General features: G+C 45.5%; 1 protein-coding gene across 2 annotated transcripts in view; it reads right to left on the reverse strand.

Annotated features, from left to right (window-relative positions):
* Positions 1-18,552, reverse strand: part of SH3BGR (SH3 domain binding glutamate rich protein) — a 57,483-nt gene extending 38,931 nt beyond the window's left edge. The window contains exons 1-3 of one of the 2 annotated variants that reach the window (XM_077765433.1): positions 18,456-18,552; positions 10,508-10,693; positions 2,651-2,731 (exon numbers count right to left, since the gene is read on the reverse strand). In XM_077765433.1, the coding sequence (XP_077621559.1) occupies positions 2,651-2,731; positions 10,508-10,693; positions 18,456-18,500 (312 nt within the window). In that variant the 5' untranslated portion in view covers positions 18,501-18,552. The remainder of the gene's footprint in view (positions 1-2,650; positions 2,732-10,507; positions 10,694-18,455) is intronic. The other variant, XM_077765434.1, reaches the window with a different exon arrangement.
* Between the last annotated feature and the right edge of the window lie 6 nt (positions 18,553-18,558).

Genomic DNA, 18,558 nt, shown 5'->3' on the forward strand with positions numbered 1-18,558 from the left:
CCGGTGCTTGTAGGGACAACGCTGCTGCCGTCCTCTCCCGTCCCTGGGACACTCCCCAGAGATGACCTACCACGTGTCACCCCGCCTTCTTACCACCAGCTCTCCTTCGACCCCTCCAGCCTGGCTCCTGTCTTCACCCCTCCTCAGAAGCCACTTCTGACACGGCCACCAAGGACCTCTGTGTCATCTAGGACAACGGTCACTTTTTTGTCCTCACCGGACTCAGTCTCTCGGAAGCAGCAGACCCTCCAGTGTGAAAAATGTTCCTCCTTGGCTACCTTAACACCACACGCTCCTGGTCTCCTCCTGCCTCAAAGAGGGTCCCCCTTTGCCCCCTCAACTGGCCTCTGCTCAGCCTCTATGCAGCTCTAAGCTCGGGGCCCCTCCGAGCCCAGCATCCTCACTACTGACCCCCCCTACTTTAGCTCCATCCACGTTAGCTGGATTCCATGGGCCTCTTCCCCCAGAGCTCAACGAGACAAAGCTCAGTCTGCAACCATCTACCTCACTTCTTCACCTGGATGTCTCGTTCAAACTTAACCCCCCTGCAGAGATGGCGCCTCCGGTGAAGTGGGTGTCTACACCCAACGGCTAGAAGCAACCATTCATTCCATCCCCACCCCCACATTCAATCCATCAGCAAGATTACCAGGTCTTCCTCCAAAACAGGCCCCCAAATCTCCACTTCTGTATTGTTCTATCCTGCCACCCTGGTCTAAGCCGCCATGACACCTCATCTGTTACCAAGAAAGTTTGTACCCTTTTAGTCCATTCACCCCATAGTAGCCAAAATGAGTTTTCAAGAAGATGAGATTACTTCTCCACTTAAACCTCTTACATCGTCCCCACTGCATCTGAGAGAGAACCTAGAACATCGCTGTGCCCCATGGGCCACCCACCCGAAGCTCCCACCTCCTGTGGTACCCCCACCCCTCATTCTGGCAATGGCGGCCTCATGGCAGCTCTTAGAACTTTCTAAGCTCTTTCCTGCCTCAGGGACTTTGCACTTGCTCTTCCCTTTGCTTGAAATAGCCTTCCCTCTACCCTTCCTTCCCATCTTCAGACATAAGTGACCTTAGTGTCCCCACCAAGAAATATACCTTAACACCAAGGTGCCATGTCTTAAACATAATAACTAAGCTAACATGACCAAATTAACAAACTCCTATACCAAATAAAACTCTCATGCCAAACTCCTACACCAAGTAAAAAAGATTACATTGCATGTAATAGCCTTTTTAAAATTGTTGATAGGGTGTATGAAATGTATTACATTTAAGTTGCCCCAGGCCACAAAGGTATTTCACTAAATGGGAAGATTTTCTTCCTCCTATAAACCCACTAACCAACTGGGAAACCTACATGTTACCTTTGGATAAGGTACTGGTACTCGAGCTGAGCACTGAGGTCCCAAATGCTATCACCTGAAGAATGCTGACGTATGAGAGACAGCACAGCCACACGTCTCTGAGACCAACCTGTCTCTCTAAGGTAGCACTTTGAGTGGTTTCTCCTACAGTGAGAATTAATTTGGACTCAGTTGTCACAAGTCATTTCTGAAATGAAGCTGAGTACAAACAACCAAGTCAAAAAATACATGAATTAAACAAATGTGTACTTGTATCTGTGGAGAGTCATGGGTGAGATCTTGGGAGAAGTAAGGATGCAGTGACTGGTGGAGAGACTGAAGCCACATGATCTCCAGGAGACAAATTCCTAATATTAGCCTCATTAGCATAAATCTGCATTGAATTGAAATAATTTAATTGATGATTTTAATTTTAATTAGTTTTAATTTTAATTAATAATTGATTTTAATTTTAACTCATTTTAATTGATGTTAATTTTAATTCACTTTAATTTTCATAATTTTATGTCTGTATTTAATTGAAAGTAATCAAAGATGAGACAACACCAGAAGAAAAAAAACCTGTCGAGACTGTGACTAGATCTTACTTTCCCCCTTTATCAGACTAAAAAAGCAAAATTCAACTCATTTTAAATAGAAAGAATTAAAATAGGGTGATGCAATATTATAAAATTAACTACAATAAGTTACACGAGAAGTCACTTCATTACAAGATAGCTTCGTAAACACAATCTGGGAACTCAAATTTGTACGTATTTATTTAGTGTATTTAAGATGACTGAATGCAGTATTTCTTTATTTCAGTGTTGTAAAACTTACTACAATGAGGTATAAAATATAGAAAAATACAGCAAAAATATGAAAAGCATAGATTTGGAACATGCGTTAGTAAAAACCAAACCTTGCATTATCTCTATGCATAAGACTTCATCAGGATAAGGAATATATTAAAAGTCATGTTAACTTAAAGATCATTATTTGAGGGGCACCTGAGGGGGTCAGTATGTTAAGCATCAGACTTCAGCTCAGGTCATGATTTACCTGTTAGTGAGTTCAAGCCCCACATTAGGCTCTGTGCTGACAGCTCAGAGCCTGGAGCCTGCTTCAGATTCTGTGTCTCCCCCTCTCTGTACCCCTTCCCCACTCACACTCTGTCTCTCTCAAAAATAAAAAAACATAAAAAATTATTTTTAAAAGATCATTATTTATTAAACAGTCTTGGATGCTGATTTTTATCTGCATTTATGATGACTTGGGCCTCAATGGGGTGTGCAAGCTTACCTTTGACCCAGGAGGGGGAGCCAAGCCAAGAAATGAATAAATAATATTTTCTTCTTTGGCAGAGAAGAAAGAGTCAAAATCCTTGAAGAAAAAAAAAAATGTTTAAACTCATTGAGCACTTGAGAGCCAGAATATTTTCCTAAGTTGATCTTTTCTATTAATCATTAAGTTAGAAGCTACACAAAAGGCTATCCCAGTTCGTTTTGTCAAAGATGACTAGCCCCCAAAGGTAAGAATCTCTGACCGTGAACTTTACATTTGTTTTTCTCATTTCACTGTGCAGAATACAGAACAGTGAGAACTCACACACAAACACACACACACACACACACACACACACACACCTGGTGGTGCTCTGGAATTGCTGATAAGACTCAGATATACAGAGTGAGGGGTTCTCCGAAAGTTTCACATCTCTAGCTGGTTTCCTTGCAATCTGTCCCCGTGGATTTGACCCTGATCAGTGGGGACGAAGACGACACAGGATTTCTCCAGTGTTACTATAGCAGCTTCTACCGGACCACCCCTATCTCAGACCTTCAGATACCAGCAGCCAGAAGGCTACGGAGGGCTTACCGCATTGCTTGTTTTGGCAAAGTGGGAGAAACTACAGAATGAGGTGAGTCCTGGTAGATGACTGAAATCTGGAGCTCAGCTAAGTCCCCCGCCACCCCGCCACCCAGCAGGTGGGCTCAGCCCTAAACCAGTAATGCGGCTGTCCAAAACTTGGAAGAATTTCATTTCATATCATTAATATGTTTATTTATTTATTTATTTATTTATTTTGGAGAGAGAGTAAGCGCGTGCCCAACTGGGGGAGGGGCAGAGAGAGAGAGAGAACCAAAGCAGGCTCCAGGCTCTGAGCTGTCAGCACAGAGCCTGACGTCGGGCTCAAACCCATGAACCATGAGATCATGACCTGAGCCAAAGTTGGACACCTAACTGACTGAGCCCCCCGGGTGCTCCTCATTTCATACAATTAAAACATAAAAGATATTCCCTGGACTACTTCCCCAGACCGCTGATCTCTGTCAGCAGGGCAAGGATGCAGCCTCTTTGCACACTGAGGGTGGTGTGTCTGGCCCAGCTTGAACACACGGCACTCAGGGGGAGGGGGAAGACCTTCCCCATGAAAGAAAATTAGATAGATAATTAGATTGATGAGTGGCTTCTTGATAGCAACTCAGAAGTCAGAAGAAAGTAAAATAATAATTTCAGTGTGTTTAGAAAAAATAACCATCAACCCAGAATTTTAGACCTGGTGAAACTATATTTTTTAGACATGAAGTAAAAGAGACATTAGTCTTTTTTTTTTAAGGGGAAGGACCACAAGCGGGGAAGAGGGGCAGAGAGGAGAGAGAGAATCTTAAGTAGGCTCCACGCTCAGCACAGAGCCCAACACGGGGCTTGATCCCACAACCCTGGGATCATGACCTGAGCTGAAGAAAAGAGTCAGATGCTCAACCGATTAAGCCACCCAGGTGCCCCCCAAAAAATGTTCTTTTTACCTCAAAATTTAGTGAACTTACCACTAAGAGAGACTCACTTATTAGAAATGCCTACATTGTGGGGTGGGATGAAGGCCAACAAACTAAGGTGCTAAAACAACAAAACACAGGGCGCCTGAGTGGCTCAGTCAGTTAAGCGTTCAACTCTTGATTTCAGTCACGATGTCACAGTTCATGAGAATGAGCCCCGAATCAGGCTCTGTGCTGACACTACGGAGCCTGCTTGGGATTCTCTCTCTCTGCCTCTCTCTCTGCCCCTCCCACGCATACACTCTCTCCCTCCAAATAAATAAGTAAACTTAAAAAAAAAAACTCATGTAAGTAAGGAAACAGTGAGTGAGGAGTTAATGTCTCTTTTGATATCTGGTGCATGCGTAGTTTTTTGTTTTGTTTTGTTATTTTATTTTTAAAATTTATTTTGAAAGAGTGAGAGTGAGAGAGCAGGGGAGGGGGAGAGAGAAGGGGAGAGAAAGTCGCAGCCAGGCTTCATGCTGTCAGCACAGAGCCCGACTGTGGGCTTGAACCCACAGACCATGAGATCATGACCTGAGCCAAAACCAAGAATCAGATGCTTATCCTACTGGGCCACCCAAGCGCCCCCTGGTGCCCACATGGTTGAACATTTTATTATTCCTCTTTAAACTCTATTTTTATCACATGTTATATTTCATAGTAAGTTTTTTTTAAGTTTACTTATTTATTTTGAGAGAGAAAGAGAGAGAGACAGCACAAGTGGGGGTTGGGGGGGAGACAGAGAGAGAGGGAGAGAGAGAAACCCAAGCAGACTCCGCACTGTCAGCAAGAAGCCAGATGTGGAGCTCGAACTCATGAGCCATGAGATCATCAATCAAGAGTCGGACACTTAACCTACTGAGCCACCTAGGCGCCCGTCATAGTAAGTTTTTAATCATGTGAAATAGCTCCTTCAGTGCCACCTGTGGTGGAGTGAGCCCTGCCCCCACCCTCGCTGGGCTGGCATCCCGCTTCCCTGCAGGCCTGAGGATGCCCGCCTGTGCCGGGGGGCCAAGGTCCCCGTTGGCTGTGTTCAGGCCCCAGCAGGCACCCAGCCCGTACCTGGGCTAAGACGCGCAGCCTCCAACCCGGCACCCAGACACGTCCATGACGTCCAGCTGGTACTCCCTGGGCAGGCGGGTAAGTGGGCCTTCACTGTGCCCGGCTCTACGTCAGATGTCTCCTTCCTCTAGCTAATGGCTGCCTGCCATGCCCTTGTGACACGCTCTTCATCTGCTCCGCACGGGGCAGCACAGTCAGGGCCATGGAGGTGCACAGAGCTGCCCTCCTCTCCCTGCCCTGGCGCGAGAAGCCACTGCTTGTCCCTCAATTCCCTCTACCATGGTAAACCTGAAATAGCCTTCAGAACCATTGAGTCTCCTTTTAAAATCCGAATCTCCAGGGGTGCCCGACTTAGTCGGTTGAGCGTCCAACTTTGGCTCAAGTCACGATCTCACGGTTCACGGGGTCGAGCCCCACGTCGGGCTCTGTGCTGACAGCTCAGAGCCTGGAGCTGCTTCGGATCCTGTGTCTCCCTCTCTCTCTCTGCTCCTCTCCTGCTCGTGCTCTGTCTCTCTCTGTCTCTCAAAAATAAATGTGGGGTGCCTCAGTGGCTCAGTCGGTTAAGCGTCCCACTTCAGCTCAAGTCATGATCTCGCGGTCTGTGGATTGGAGCCCCGCGTCAGGCTGTGTGCTGACAGCTCAGAGCCTGGAGCCTGCTTCAGATTCTGTGTCTCCCTCTCTCTCTCTGACACTCCCCTCCTCACACTGTCTCTCTCTCTCTCAGAAAGAAATAAATAAAAAACATTTAAAAATTTTTAAATAAATAAATGTTAAAAAAAGTTTTTTTAATCTGAACCTACAATACAAATAATCATTTTTAGCTACTTTCGGGAAACAAAGCCCTCTGCGTCATCAGTGCACTTTTCTTAAGAGTGTCGACAGACTAGGGGTGCCTGGGTAGCTCAGTCGGTCAAGCGTCCCGACTTTGGCTCAGGTCATGATCTTATGGTTCATGAGTTTGAGCCCCACGACAGGCTCTATGTTGACAGCGCAGAGCGTGGAACCTGCTTCAGATTCCGTGTCTCCCTCTCTGCCCCTCCCCTGCTCACCTTCTGTCTCTCCCCCCCCCAAAAATAAGTAAACGGAAAAAAATAACACATAAACAAAGAGTGTCCACAGACAGCAGGAAAGCAAATTTGGCAAAGCTGCTCATAAGACAACCTACTAATACCTCTCTGAAGGCAGAACTGGAAAGAATTAACATTAATAACTAAAGATAAAATAATACGTGGGCTCATCTCATTAGATCCATACTTGTAACAGGAAAACATTACAAAATAATATTCAAAATGTTCCAATATTACAAAATAATATATATTGAAATATACAAATATATATTTAAATATTACAAAATAATATTTCTTCTTTAAAAGTAGAAGTCATTTTCTTAGTAAAAAGGAAAACTTTTCTTTCCCTACCCCCACAACTAAGATGAAAAGAAATTGCTAGATCACAGCAAAACAGGGTAAGAAATGCCTTCGGAGTTTTCTTTTTACATAATAAAACCTAACTACAGAATGTTTACCCCAACATAGGTTAAAAGCTACATACTTCAACACTGTCTCTGCTGTAAGTAGCCTTAATTTAAAAGAAAATAAGCAAAAGTATATTTAAAATATGACTTTCATTGGAAAAGTACTAAAAGAAAAAATGAAATTATTCTTTTGATAATTTCAGGGAGCAGAGGGCTTTTCTAAGCAAGACTCAGGGTCAGGAACCATAAAGAAAAAAGATTAATGAATCTTTCTACATAAAAAAAAATGTCAAGTTCTGCATTCCAAAAAACATCACTTTAAAGAGTCAAAAGACAAAAAATGTGGGAAAAGAATTTGCAACATCTAAGGTAGGAAAAGGCCTACTTTCCTTCATAAATAAAGACTTGTACCAAACAATAAATATTACCTGTGATCCAAAAGAAAAACAGTAAGGCACAGAAAAACACAGATAGCTCATAAACATAGGAAAAGGAGTTCATCCTTACTCATACAGACAGAAATCCAAGTCAAAGCAGTGAGAATATATTTTCCATCTATTAGATTGGCAAAGATTCAGAAGTTTGCATATGCAGTATGGTCAAGATCACAGGGAACTAGTCACCCTCAGACTAGGTGGGGGGAAACCTAAGTTGGCACAGGGAAGCACCGGGCCATTTGCCAATGCCTACTGAAAATACAAACTGCATACTTGCTTTAACTCAACACATCTAGGAATTTACCTCTACACACATATATCCATACTGCGTATAAGGTTCTGAATGTATAAAAGATTTTTGGGGGACACCTGGGTGGTTCAGTGAGTTAGGCGTCTGACTGATTTCGGCTCAGGTTATGATCTCATGGTTCACAGGTTCAAGCGCTCTTGTGCTGGTGGTGTGGAACCTGCTTGGGATTCTCTCTCTCCCTCTCTCTCTGCCCCTCCCCTCTGCTCGCTCACTCTCTCTCTCTCTCTCTCAAAATAAATAAATAAACATTAAAAAAAAGAGCCCCAAGTCTTAGAAATACGGGTCGGGGTACAGGGATGTCAGGCGGCGGGGAGGGGCAGGGAAGGCAGGAGAGGAGGCGGAGGGAGGGCCCTTCCTCACACAGGAAATCCGTTCCACATCCTGAGAAGCCCCAGCTTAAACCCACAGGAGGCTTGGGCTGGACCATACGTTCTCTTAAATAAGTGCTTGCCGCATTCACACCGTTTGACAACACCCCCCCACCCCCCACCCAGGACTGAGCTAAGCCTCTGAGGAATGCTAACACAGCCACGTAAATCCACACAGCCCTGTTCAGGGTGGAATCCTCTTCCGGACAAATCCCTGTCCCCCCAGAACCTGCGAAAGTGACCTTACTCGGAAACAGGATATTCACAGATGTAATCAGTTACGGTGAGGCCATACTGGAGTGGCATGAGCCCTATTCCAATGACTGCTGTCCTTACAACAAGCCGAGTGAAGACGGGGAGACAAGAAGAACACAAGGAGAGATGCAGACGGAGACTGGAGAGAGTATCTGCGAGCCAGGGTGCACCGAGGGTTGCTGGCAAGCATCAGAAGCTACGAGAAAGGCATGGAATGGATTCTCCCTCATAGCCTTCAGGAGAAACCAACGCTACTGATGCCTTGCCTTCGGACCTCTGGCTTTCAGAGCTGTGCGAGAGTGCATTTCTGTTATTTTAAAGCACAGAACTAGTCAGCTTGGGTGGCCTAACAAAACGCCACAGACTGAAGGGCTTAAGTGACAGAAATGTCTGCCTCACAGCTCTGGGGGCTGGACGCCAGTACGGTTGGGTTTTGGCGAGGACTCTCTTCCTGGCTTGCAGACAGCCGCCTCTGGCCGTGTGCTCACATGGTGGAGAGAGAGGGATCTCTCCCTCTCTTCCTCTTCCTCTAGGGACATTAACTGTGTCATGAAGACCCCCCTTCTTGTGTGATCTCATCTGAGCTGATACTTCCCAAAGGCCCCATCTCCAAATACCCTCAGCATGGAGGTTAGGGCTTCAACCTATGAATCTGGGGAGGGCACAGACAGCCCACAGCAGCCACCATGTTTGTGGTGCTGTGTTACATCAGCCTTAGGAAACGAATACAAACTTCCAATAACCAAACATCAGAGGCAGGCCCCCAGAGCTTTTCTGTGGATGGACACCTACTAAAAAACTGTCTGGCTTTGGGGGTCATACGGAGTCCGTTGCAACTACCCAGCTCTCCCATTATGCAAAATCAGCCACGGGTGATGGGTCATTGAATTAAGGTGGATGAGTTCCAAGAACACTGTATTTACTAAAACGGGCAGCTACCGGCTTTGGCCTCTGGTCTTTAATTGGACCATGCCTGCTTTAGACCAGAAAAATAGAGACAACTCATCTAAAGAACCAGCCGCTCTGTGTGCAAGAAGAGAAGAGGCGAGTTAAGATTCCCACAGGTGGCTCTAGACTTCAGGAGCAAATCAACACTGTGTTCCCTCTACCGTCCGGAGCCCTGATGGCTGTATCTGACAAATGGCCTTAGAAGGCTCAGATGATACTCAGATAGCTTCTGCGTCTCGTGTTCTGAAGTCATTTGAGTGTTTAAATGTTTCTTTTCAACAACCTGACTTACTAAGCAGAACTGTAAACTCGGGGGAAAAAGTGATTTTCTGGTGAAGTGAACTGCTAAATGTATAAAATAAAATTGTTGTAATCTAAGTGTCCAGGACAGTGTTTAAGCTATCTAGATACATTTAAACAAGTTTAAGGTATCTATATGAAGACCTGACTTCTGAAAATCATTTTTTTTTTTAGAGAGCGCAAGCAGGGGAGGGGGAGAGGGAGAGGGAGAGAGAATCCCAAGAAGGCTCCATGCTCAGTGCTGAGCCTGACATGGGGCTCAATTTTACCACCGTGAGATCATGATGAGCCCAAATCAAGAGTCGGACGTTTAACTGACTAAGCCACCCAGGTGTCCCTGCAAATCATTTTTATAAAAGTGAAAGAAAGCTGGGGTGCCTGAGTGGCTCAGTTAAGCGTCTGACTTCGGCTCAGGACATGATCTCTCAATTTGTGAGTTCCAGCCCCACATTGGGCTCTGTGCTGACAGCTTGGAGCCTGGAGCCTGCTTCGGATTCTGTTGTCTCCCTCTCTCTCTGCCCTTCTCATACTCATGTGGTTGTGTCTCACACTCTCTCTCAAAAATAAACATAAAAAAAAAAAATTTTTTTAAGTGAAAGCCTATCTCTGTCTGGCTGGGTTCATGGATCGATACCTTGCAAAACTGATCAAAATTCCTTTCCAACCGGGACACCTGGATGGCTCAGTCACTTTAATGTCTGACTCTTGATTTATGCTCACATCATGATCCCAGTGTTGTGAGATCAAGCCCCAAGTCACAGCCCACACTGAGCATGGAGCCTGAGTGGGAGTCTCTCTCTCCGTCTGCCCCTCCTCCCCCCACTGCTCATGTGCATGCACGCACATGTGCTCGCTCTCTTGCTCTAAAATTTAAAAAATAATAAGTAAAAAAAGAATCCCTTTCCAACTGAATGCATACTTTATTTGAACAAGTGAACTCAACTCTACAAAACAAAATAAAGAACCTAAAATAATCTGAGGAACTTCCACGTTCTTGTTTCTCTCCTTTTGTAAATCTTACGCATTGATGACTCACAATGGGTCCACCGTCCTAGTACTGGGAGAAATAGATCATGTCCTGAAACTGTCAACAAGTTCAAATTCTGCCTCCAAATTACTCTGCTTTAAACAATTTCTGGTAAACACACACGCAAGAGAATTTTTCAGGAAATCTAATACTCACCCCACAATACTGCTCTTCATTGAAGATCTGGGGGGGCAAAGGGATCCCATTTTGAGGTTTCTTCTCTCCAGGAACATTCTCCCTCATCCACTTCCTATTGTCTTCATCTCCAGCGATGTCTAATTCCTTGAAGTCAATCTTATTAGCTTCCAAAAAGCCCACTACTTCTTGCTGCTTTTTCCTAATCTGTGTCAAGAGTAGAGAAAGATTACTATTAGACTGGCTTTATTTTGTAATGTCTTGCTTAGATTTACAGAAATTAAATCCTTTCTCCTACTATACTATGCAACACAAATAATCTTGCTATTATTTAAATGAGGTAAACAATGAAATCACACCTCTTCATTAGAAAGGATCAACAGAGTGATTATTTAAAGTCTAAAATTTTAATCTTACCAATGTTCCAACTGTGGTATAATCAACCTAATATAGAGATGCCTTCATCCTAGGTTTTAGCTGACGTCTTTGACATGCTTTTAATTCTCTGCTAAGCTTTCATGCCAAAAAATAAGAATTGGTTATGAAGGAAAAGGGGGATTGGGAGAAGAGAAAGAAGAAAAGAGAGAAAAGACAATTTGCTATGAAACTTAAATACCAAGCACACCCAACTAAAAAGCACTTCACTCACAGTTATGAAAATGGGCACAGGCATCACCTTGAACAAACGTGGCTTTAGAAAGAATACAGGAGACTGGAAAGCCCATGTGGAGATGACTGAGAGGGGGAAGAACAGAGGACAAGCCAGAAAAAGCCAGTGGCCGTCCCCCAGCTCACAAAGAGCAACACAAAGAACTCTGTTCTCTCTCGGGGTTTCTCCTTTCCACCCACGTGGAGAGCAGGGCACCAGCCTCACCTGAGATACGACTCTTGGTGCCCTTCTCCCCCCCCAGAGCTCTCATCTCCCAGCCGCCATTTCTCAGGACTCTGGTCCTCTCCACAGCTCAGACCTCCGTCCCCAGAGTCAGCTACAGCCAGTTCCTCCCTTCAGAGAATTCACTCCCCAAATGCACGACACCCGCTTTCATACACAGACACTATGGCCTCACTTAAGAGCCCCTGAGAAAGAGGCCCAGACTGGTCAACCGAACAATCAACACTGATTCATCCACTCTACTCTGCAGAGGAGGACACTGCACCAAGTTCTTCCTGTGAACAGATTCATATGCTGCTTATCTGGGTGGAAAAAAATCCAAATAACTCATTTGTACTTTCTAGACAGTGAACATGCTGTAGATGATCCACAAAATAAAGCAAAATAAGTCATTTCCTAAAAATATGGCTAAAATTTTAAATAAGCGTTTTCTTTGACATGAAAATACCTAGTATCTTACTGTTTTTTTAGTAGGCGCCACACTGGGCATGGGGCCCCATGTGGGGCTTGAACTTAACCCTGAGCTCAAATCGAGAGTCAGATACTTAACCAAATGAGCCACCTAGGTGCCCCTAATATCTCAATGTTTTAAGTCCTCTGCAGAGAATATTGTCTCATACCAAAACAAGTCATTAAAAACATTTTATAAGAAAAAAAAGGGACGCCTGGGTGGCTCAGTTGGTTGAGTGTCTGACTCTTGATTTTGGCTCAGGTCGTAATTCCAGGGTCGTGGGATTGAACACTTTGTCAGGCTCCATGCTGAGCATAGAACCACTTGGGATTCTTTCTCCCTCTCCCTTGACCACTCTCCCTTGCTTGGGCTCACTCTCTCTAAAATATAGACGTATATTTTATATGTATACATGTACACATGTATACACACGTGTATAGATGTGTATAGATGTATATATTTTATAGGACCCTTGTTATTCTCATGTAACTGTATACCAGTAGAGGTACAAGAATTTGAGAATCCCCAAAAAATGTTATAAAAAAGGCCTATGCCCATCCCTCTTTGGGTCAAACCCAATTCCTTCCAGAGATATGCATACAAAAATATGATTATTATTATTTTAACTAGGCTCCCTGCTAGGCAGGAGGCTTGAACAAATGACCTTGAGATCAAGACCTGAGCTGAGATCAAGAGTCAGAGGCTTAACCAACTGACCTACCCAGGCACTCCCCCCCAAAATTATTTTGTTCATTTTTCCCAAAATAAATGAGTCTTTCAATGAAATGTGTGTAGAGTGTTTCTTTCTTAATATGAGGAAAGAGAAGGCACGTATGGATGCTTAAGCCCTGGATGCAAATCGCCGCCAAAACCAAGTTCTATATAATCTGATTTTGGTGGTGATCTGATTTCATGTTAATTATAAATGTAACATAAATGACTATAAATAATTTGTAAATGCCTTACAAGTAAATATAAAGCATATGCAAAATTGTATATATGTTACGTGTGGACACATAGGTATAAATGGTAATCACACATTTACTTTTTCATGAACATTTGTTCTACCAACATAACAAAGGTGACGTGTCTGAAAGGAAGGGACCACGAAATTGAAGGCTGCTGTTAGCTACAGTACAACACTTCATCAGCAAGACTCCGTTTGGGGCACGCGCGGACAAAAATAAAAACTAAAAGTCAAACAGAAAGGTGTGGGGCGATGGCCTTTCCCTTAGGCTCCTGGCACACGCACGCCGGCACATTCCTGAGTGTCACATCTCTCAGAAGCAAAGGAAGAGCTCGGATTTCTCCGCCCACGTGCCCTCCCCCGAGGCTGGGCCCTCGGGCCTTCTGCTGCCCTGCACAGAAACTGTGCTCCAAATGCCTTAGCTTCACCGCTCAATCTCGGAATACGACAAAAATCCCATTGGACCTGATGACAGGTTGTTGGCCTAAATTACTAGGTTGATTACTCATGTTTTCTACACGTACTCTGCAAGGTGTCCATAACGATCCGTGCCATTCTATAAATTACTTATTCCCTAAGCTATTTCCAGAGACGACTCTGCCGCTTGAAGAGCAGAGAGGTCTTCATTTTAGGCAGGTTTGCTTGTGATTAAATATTCAGAAGGGGGAACATCCTTCATTCTGTCCAAAGCCCCATTCTCCTTCCTTCTCAGATACCCTTCCCGGGAGCCCGGAGCAGCCTGGCCGAGGTCCACCGCCACCTCACCAACATTATTTCCATCTCTATTAATCATGCCTCAGGACTTGAGGTGAAATACAAGAAGGGTTTCATCTTATTCCGCGATTTCTGAATAGATGCAAAGCCCTTCCCCGAGTTCTGACTTCTGCTTCTTCTGTTAGACGGTCAGAGGGATGGAGAACAAGGGAGGGGAAGACCTGCTATTATTTTTTTTTAATGGTCTTAATGTTTATTTATTTTTGAGAGAGAGATACACACACAGAATCCAAAGCAGGCTCCAGGCTCTGAGCTGTCAGCACAGAGCCCAACGTGGGGCTCAAACCCACGAACAGTAAGATCATGACCTGAGCCGAAGTCAGACACTTAACCCACTGAGCCACCCAGGCGCCCCTGTTATTTCTTGCCAAACAATTGCATGTGCAGGAACTTAACAGATGGTTGGGTGCATGATATTGCCTTAAGGGCTATTTCTCAGCCCCTAACCTCCCAAAACAGAGAAGAAAAATGAAATCTGCACTCTGNAGGGCACCCAGTGGTTCCCACCAGACACCCGCCCCTCCCCACCTCCTGCCCTTCTCCTCCCTCCATGGCACCGTGGCCAGTGCTGGCCCCACAGGCGGCAGCATCTTTCTAGGTAGCCCCTCCAGAGGACCCGGGGGTCCCTGGGGTCTGGGTCATTTGGAGACTTTGGGACTTCAGCATCAGCAGAGGCTCAGAGATCTCTGCTTTCCCATCCCGTTACATTCACTCATAAGAAAGTGCTGTGCTGACAGCTCAGAGCCTGGAGCTGCTTCCGATTCTGTGTCTCCCTCTCTCTCTGCCGCTCCCCGGCTCATGTTCTGTCTCTCTCTCTCTCTCGAAAGTAAATAAACTTAAAAAAAAAAAGTGTCATTTTCCTGAAGTCACCGGCCACCGCTGGTTACTATAATTACTCTAATGTGTCAGAGTGATCGCTGAGCCACTAGTGTGGCACTTCCCTTTTATTGTCTTGTACAGTGAGGAGCTTTTCCAACCGAGGGCATTGCACTTAGTGAAATGCGCGCTGCATGTGAGTGGAGGCGACCTGCACCTCCCTCCTGGCTCAGAAGCCTGCTGTCCATCTCTGAGGAGATCCCATCTTTAACTGCCTCGCCTGCAAAACGGGTAAAGCGCCAGGCTCTAGTGAGAACCAGGGAACACGGTGTGTGGACGAGCATTTTGCACAAGGTGAGAGGCTGCGTGGTCAGGCACCCAGCACTCTGTTACCTCACTGACCCATCCCCATTACCAGGCCAGGTAAAGTACTCCAATCACCGTTTTTAAAAAAAAATTTTTTTAAGTTTATTTATTTTTGAGAGAGACAGAGAGAACAACCAGGGGAGGGGCAGATAGAGATGGAGAGAGAGACTCCCAAGCAGGCTCTGCACTGTCAGCACGGAGCCCAATGTGGGGCTCAAACTCACAAACTGTGAGATCAGAACCTGAGCTGAAACCAAGAGTCGGATGCTTAACTGACTGAGCCACCCAGGCGGCCCTCTGATCACCATTTTAAAATTACAATGCTGAGGCACTGGTGAATTAAGGAGTTTTCCAAGATTTATGCCCAGATCCATCTCATTAAAGAGCCAAGATTTCCCCCACTATATTTACACTCAATCAAGGCTGGAGAAAGGATCGAGAAACACAGGAGCCACCATTAGGGTCTGTCCTTAAGATCAAGGTTCCAGGGGTGCCTGGGTGGCTCAGTTGGTTGAGCGTCTGACTTTGGCTCAGGTCATGAACTCACGGTTCACCAGTTTGAGCCCCACATCGGGCTCTGTGCTGACAGCTCAGAGCCTGGAGCTGCTTCAGATTCTGTGTCTCCCTCTCTCTCTGCCCCTCCCCTGCTCATGCCCTGTCTCTCTGTGTCTCTCTCTCAATATAAATATACATTTAAAAAAATTAATGAAAAAAAATTTTTTAAAGATCAAGGTTCCAGGCGCTATGCATCTAAAAACAATGAGGACAGTCCTCTCCCCTGGTCCCTTCGGCCTTCGGCACTGGCCTTCAGGAAGACACAGATCTGCTCCTGCGACCAGGGTCTCTTCACCCACAGTCCTCTGTAAAGCGCTAAAATACATGGCAGTGCTTTGTGAACAACTGTTCGGAGATGTGACACACAGCTGCATATGCGGAAGCCCTCATAAAGAGATTACACTTTGCTTTTTCCTTTTTCTAAAAACATTTTTTTAATGTTTATTTATTTTTGAGAGACAGAGCACGAGTGGGGGAGGGTCAGAGAGGGGGAGACACAGAATCTGAAACAGACTCCAGTCTCTGAGTTGTCAGCACAGAGCCCGACGCGGGGCTCGAACCCACGGACCGTGAGCTCATGACCTGAGCCGAAGTCGGACGCTTAACCGACTGAGCCACCCAGGCGCCCCTGTTGTTTTCCTTTTTCATTAATTTTGTTCATCCAACAGAAATCACATGCCCTCGTCGACTAGGTTGCAGGCAAGAATCCATTTTTAAAACTAGAGACACTGAAGAAATAAGTAGTAAAGGTTTTGCAGAACGACCACCACATACACAGCATCAGTGCTGGCAGATGCTCTGGGGTGCCCCTGCAAAGAAGCTTCTGGATAAAATCCCCCTGCCCAGGAAAAATCAGTAGCACTGATACCATGGGAGTAATCAGTTCTCATTCTTTAAGATAAGACAGAAATCATTCCACTTAAGTGGCTTGGGGCAATCCTTCTGAAACACCATCATCACAGTACTAATATTAACTAATTATAACAACTACAATAATACTGATCAATATTAACTAACATGAGCTAATACCTAATAGCTATAATAATTAAATTAAGCAGCCATATGTAACAATTATAAAATTAATAATTGTACTACGTATTAAGCACTGACTGAGCACTCGACACCACACAGTGCACTCCATGCCTTCTTTCCTAAATCCTCAAGAGGACTCCCTGAGATGAGTCCTATTCTTATCCTCATTTTACGGATAAGGAAATTGAGGCTTAGCAAGGTGAAGTAACTTTCCCAAGGTCAAAGAGTTCCAAGCGGCCACAAAACATTTGCTCAGGGAACCAGAGGTAACGTGGCTTTTCCGAGACCCTGGAATGAACGGTGCCCTTCCAGATCTTCCAAGGCTAACTCAATCACGTGCGCAAGCGTCACCACTATAAGACCTCAGATAATCCTAAGACACCCACAAGTTTGTTCACGGTCTCTGGAATGAAGCCTAGGGCACAGAACATGTAGAAAAGATCGGCAGGTCAGTGGAAAGAATAGCCCACAATGAGTGTCAGCAGCATATACTGAAAGCCCACTTAAGCCATTTTCTTCAAGAACAATCACGTTTTATCTAGTAATCCAAAACTGTGCTCTCTGCGGATCAACTCAAAGTTTCTGAGTCAACACAAAAGATTTTGCAGCTTTACATCTGGAATGTTCCCTCCCGTTTCTGTTAAAAGACATTTGCAGAGATACTGAGCGGTCGCTGATGCGCTGTGCCCAGAGGGACCTGCGGGCTCCTCTCTTGTTTTCTTCTTGCCCTCTAGAAACTGCGCGAACTTTCAGGGCTGTGGGTGGGGGCGTTCGAGAGCCAGCGCTGGGGCTGTTCCCGGCCTGCGCTGGCCTAGGGTATCATCCGGGCTGAGTGAAATCCAAGCAGCAAGACGGCCCAGGAACTAGATATAAAAGGAAACAGCCCCCTTGCTGGTGTCCAACCCTCAGCACTGATAAAACAGCTTTCTCCCTTTGGCCCCCTAAATGCCCAAATGCTCATGGAAATATCAGTCTCAGACTGACAGACACCACAGGTTCAAGCCTAAAATCAAGGCGTAAGTCACTGCCAAGGACAAGCAGCTCCCTGGGTTACCCCTGTAAAACATCAGGCAGGTCTATGCTGCACAGAAAGAAGGCTGAACTGGAGGGGTGAGTCTGAGCGGGGAAAGTCAGACACACAGTGTTATTAGGGGGGTTGGCTTTTTGTGCCTATTTTTGGTCTGTCTGAATTCCTAGAGCGTTTAAAACTGTCGCCTTAGGGATATTTGTTCTTGTCACTGTGACATCATTTTCCTCAAATAATACTATTACACACGCCAACTTTACACTTTCGCTTTGGTCACATCACACGCGCAGGTGCCGATGACCCTTGAACAACGCAGGTTTAAACTGCACGGGGTCCACCTATGGGTGGATTCTTTTTCCTATAAATACAGAAAGTCCTATAAACGCATTTCCTCTCCCTCATGATTTTCTTAATACCTTTTTCTCTTCTCCAGCTTACTTATTGTAAGGATACAGTTTATATTACGTAGAACATACAAAACATGTGTGAACCGAGTGTTTATGTTGTCAGTCAGCCTTCCGGTCAACAGGAGGCCATTAGTAAAGTTTTGGGGGGTCAAAAGTTGTACAGGGATTTTCCACTGTGCAAGTGTCCGTGCCCCGAACCCCTGCATTGTTCAAGGGTCACTTGCAATCACACCCAGGAGTCATTTTAGGAATGGGGTTCGGCACACCTTCCAAATATTATGTATTTGCAATTTTAAATCAGTCTCAAGTCCTACAGAATGAATGGCTGAAACACGCCACCAAAAAATTAATTAATCAAAAGCCTCCGATTCTATAACGTATGCGACACACCACGACACAAATCACAGGTGAAACATTCTGGCGTCACACACGCCCCCTTCGTGGAATCCCCTTGCACGCCCAGCTTGCCCTGGCTCCCTCGTGTCACACACACGCCTCCGACACGTTGAAACGGCCGCACACAGCGAAGGCGCGCAGGCTTACACACACACTTACACACACACTCCTCCAAAAACAAAGGAAGGCCAACGCCGGGCCGGACCCGCCGCGTCCGCTCCCCGGTCTGAGTTCCTCCGAAAGCCCCAGAGGAAGAAAGCCCCCACGAGTTGCATCAGACACCTACCGCTATGGACCCCGAAGAAGTGGCAACAAACACTTTGATAACCATTTTGACAGTCGGAAAGAGGACTCCCCCGACACACAGCCCTGGGAGGGGACGCGGAGCT

Source organism: Crocuta crocuta, unplaced genomic scaffold (genome assembly GCF_008692635.1).
Source record: "Crocuta crocuta isolate KB4526 unplaced genomic scaffold, BGI_CrCroc_1.0 scaffold84, whole genome shotgun sequence".
In the NCBI taxonomy this organism is placed as follows: Eukaryota; Metazoa; Chordata; class Mammalia; order Carnivora; family Hyaenidae; genus Crocuta; species Crocuta crocuta.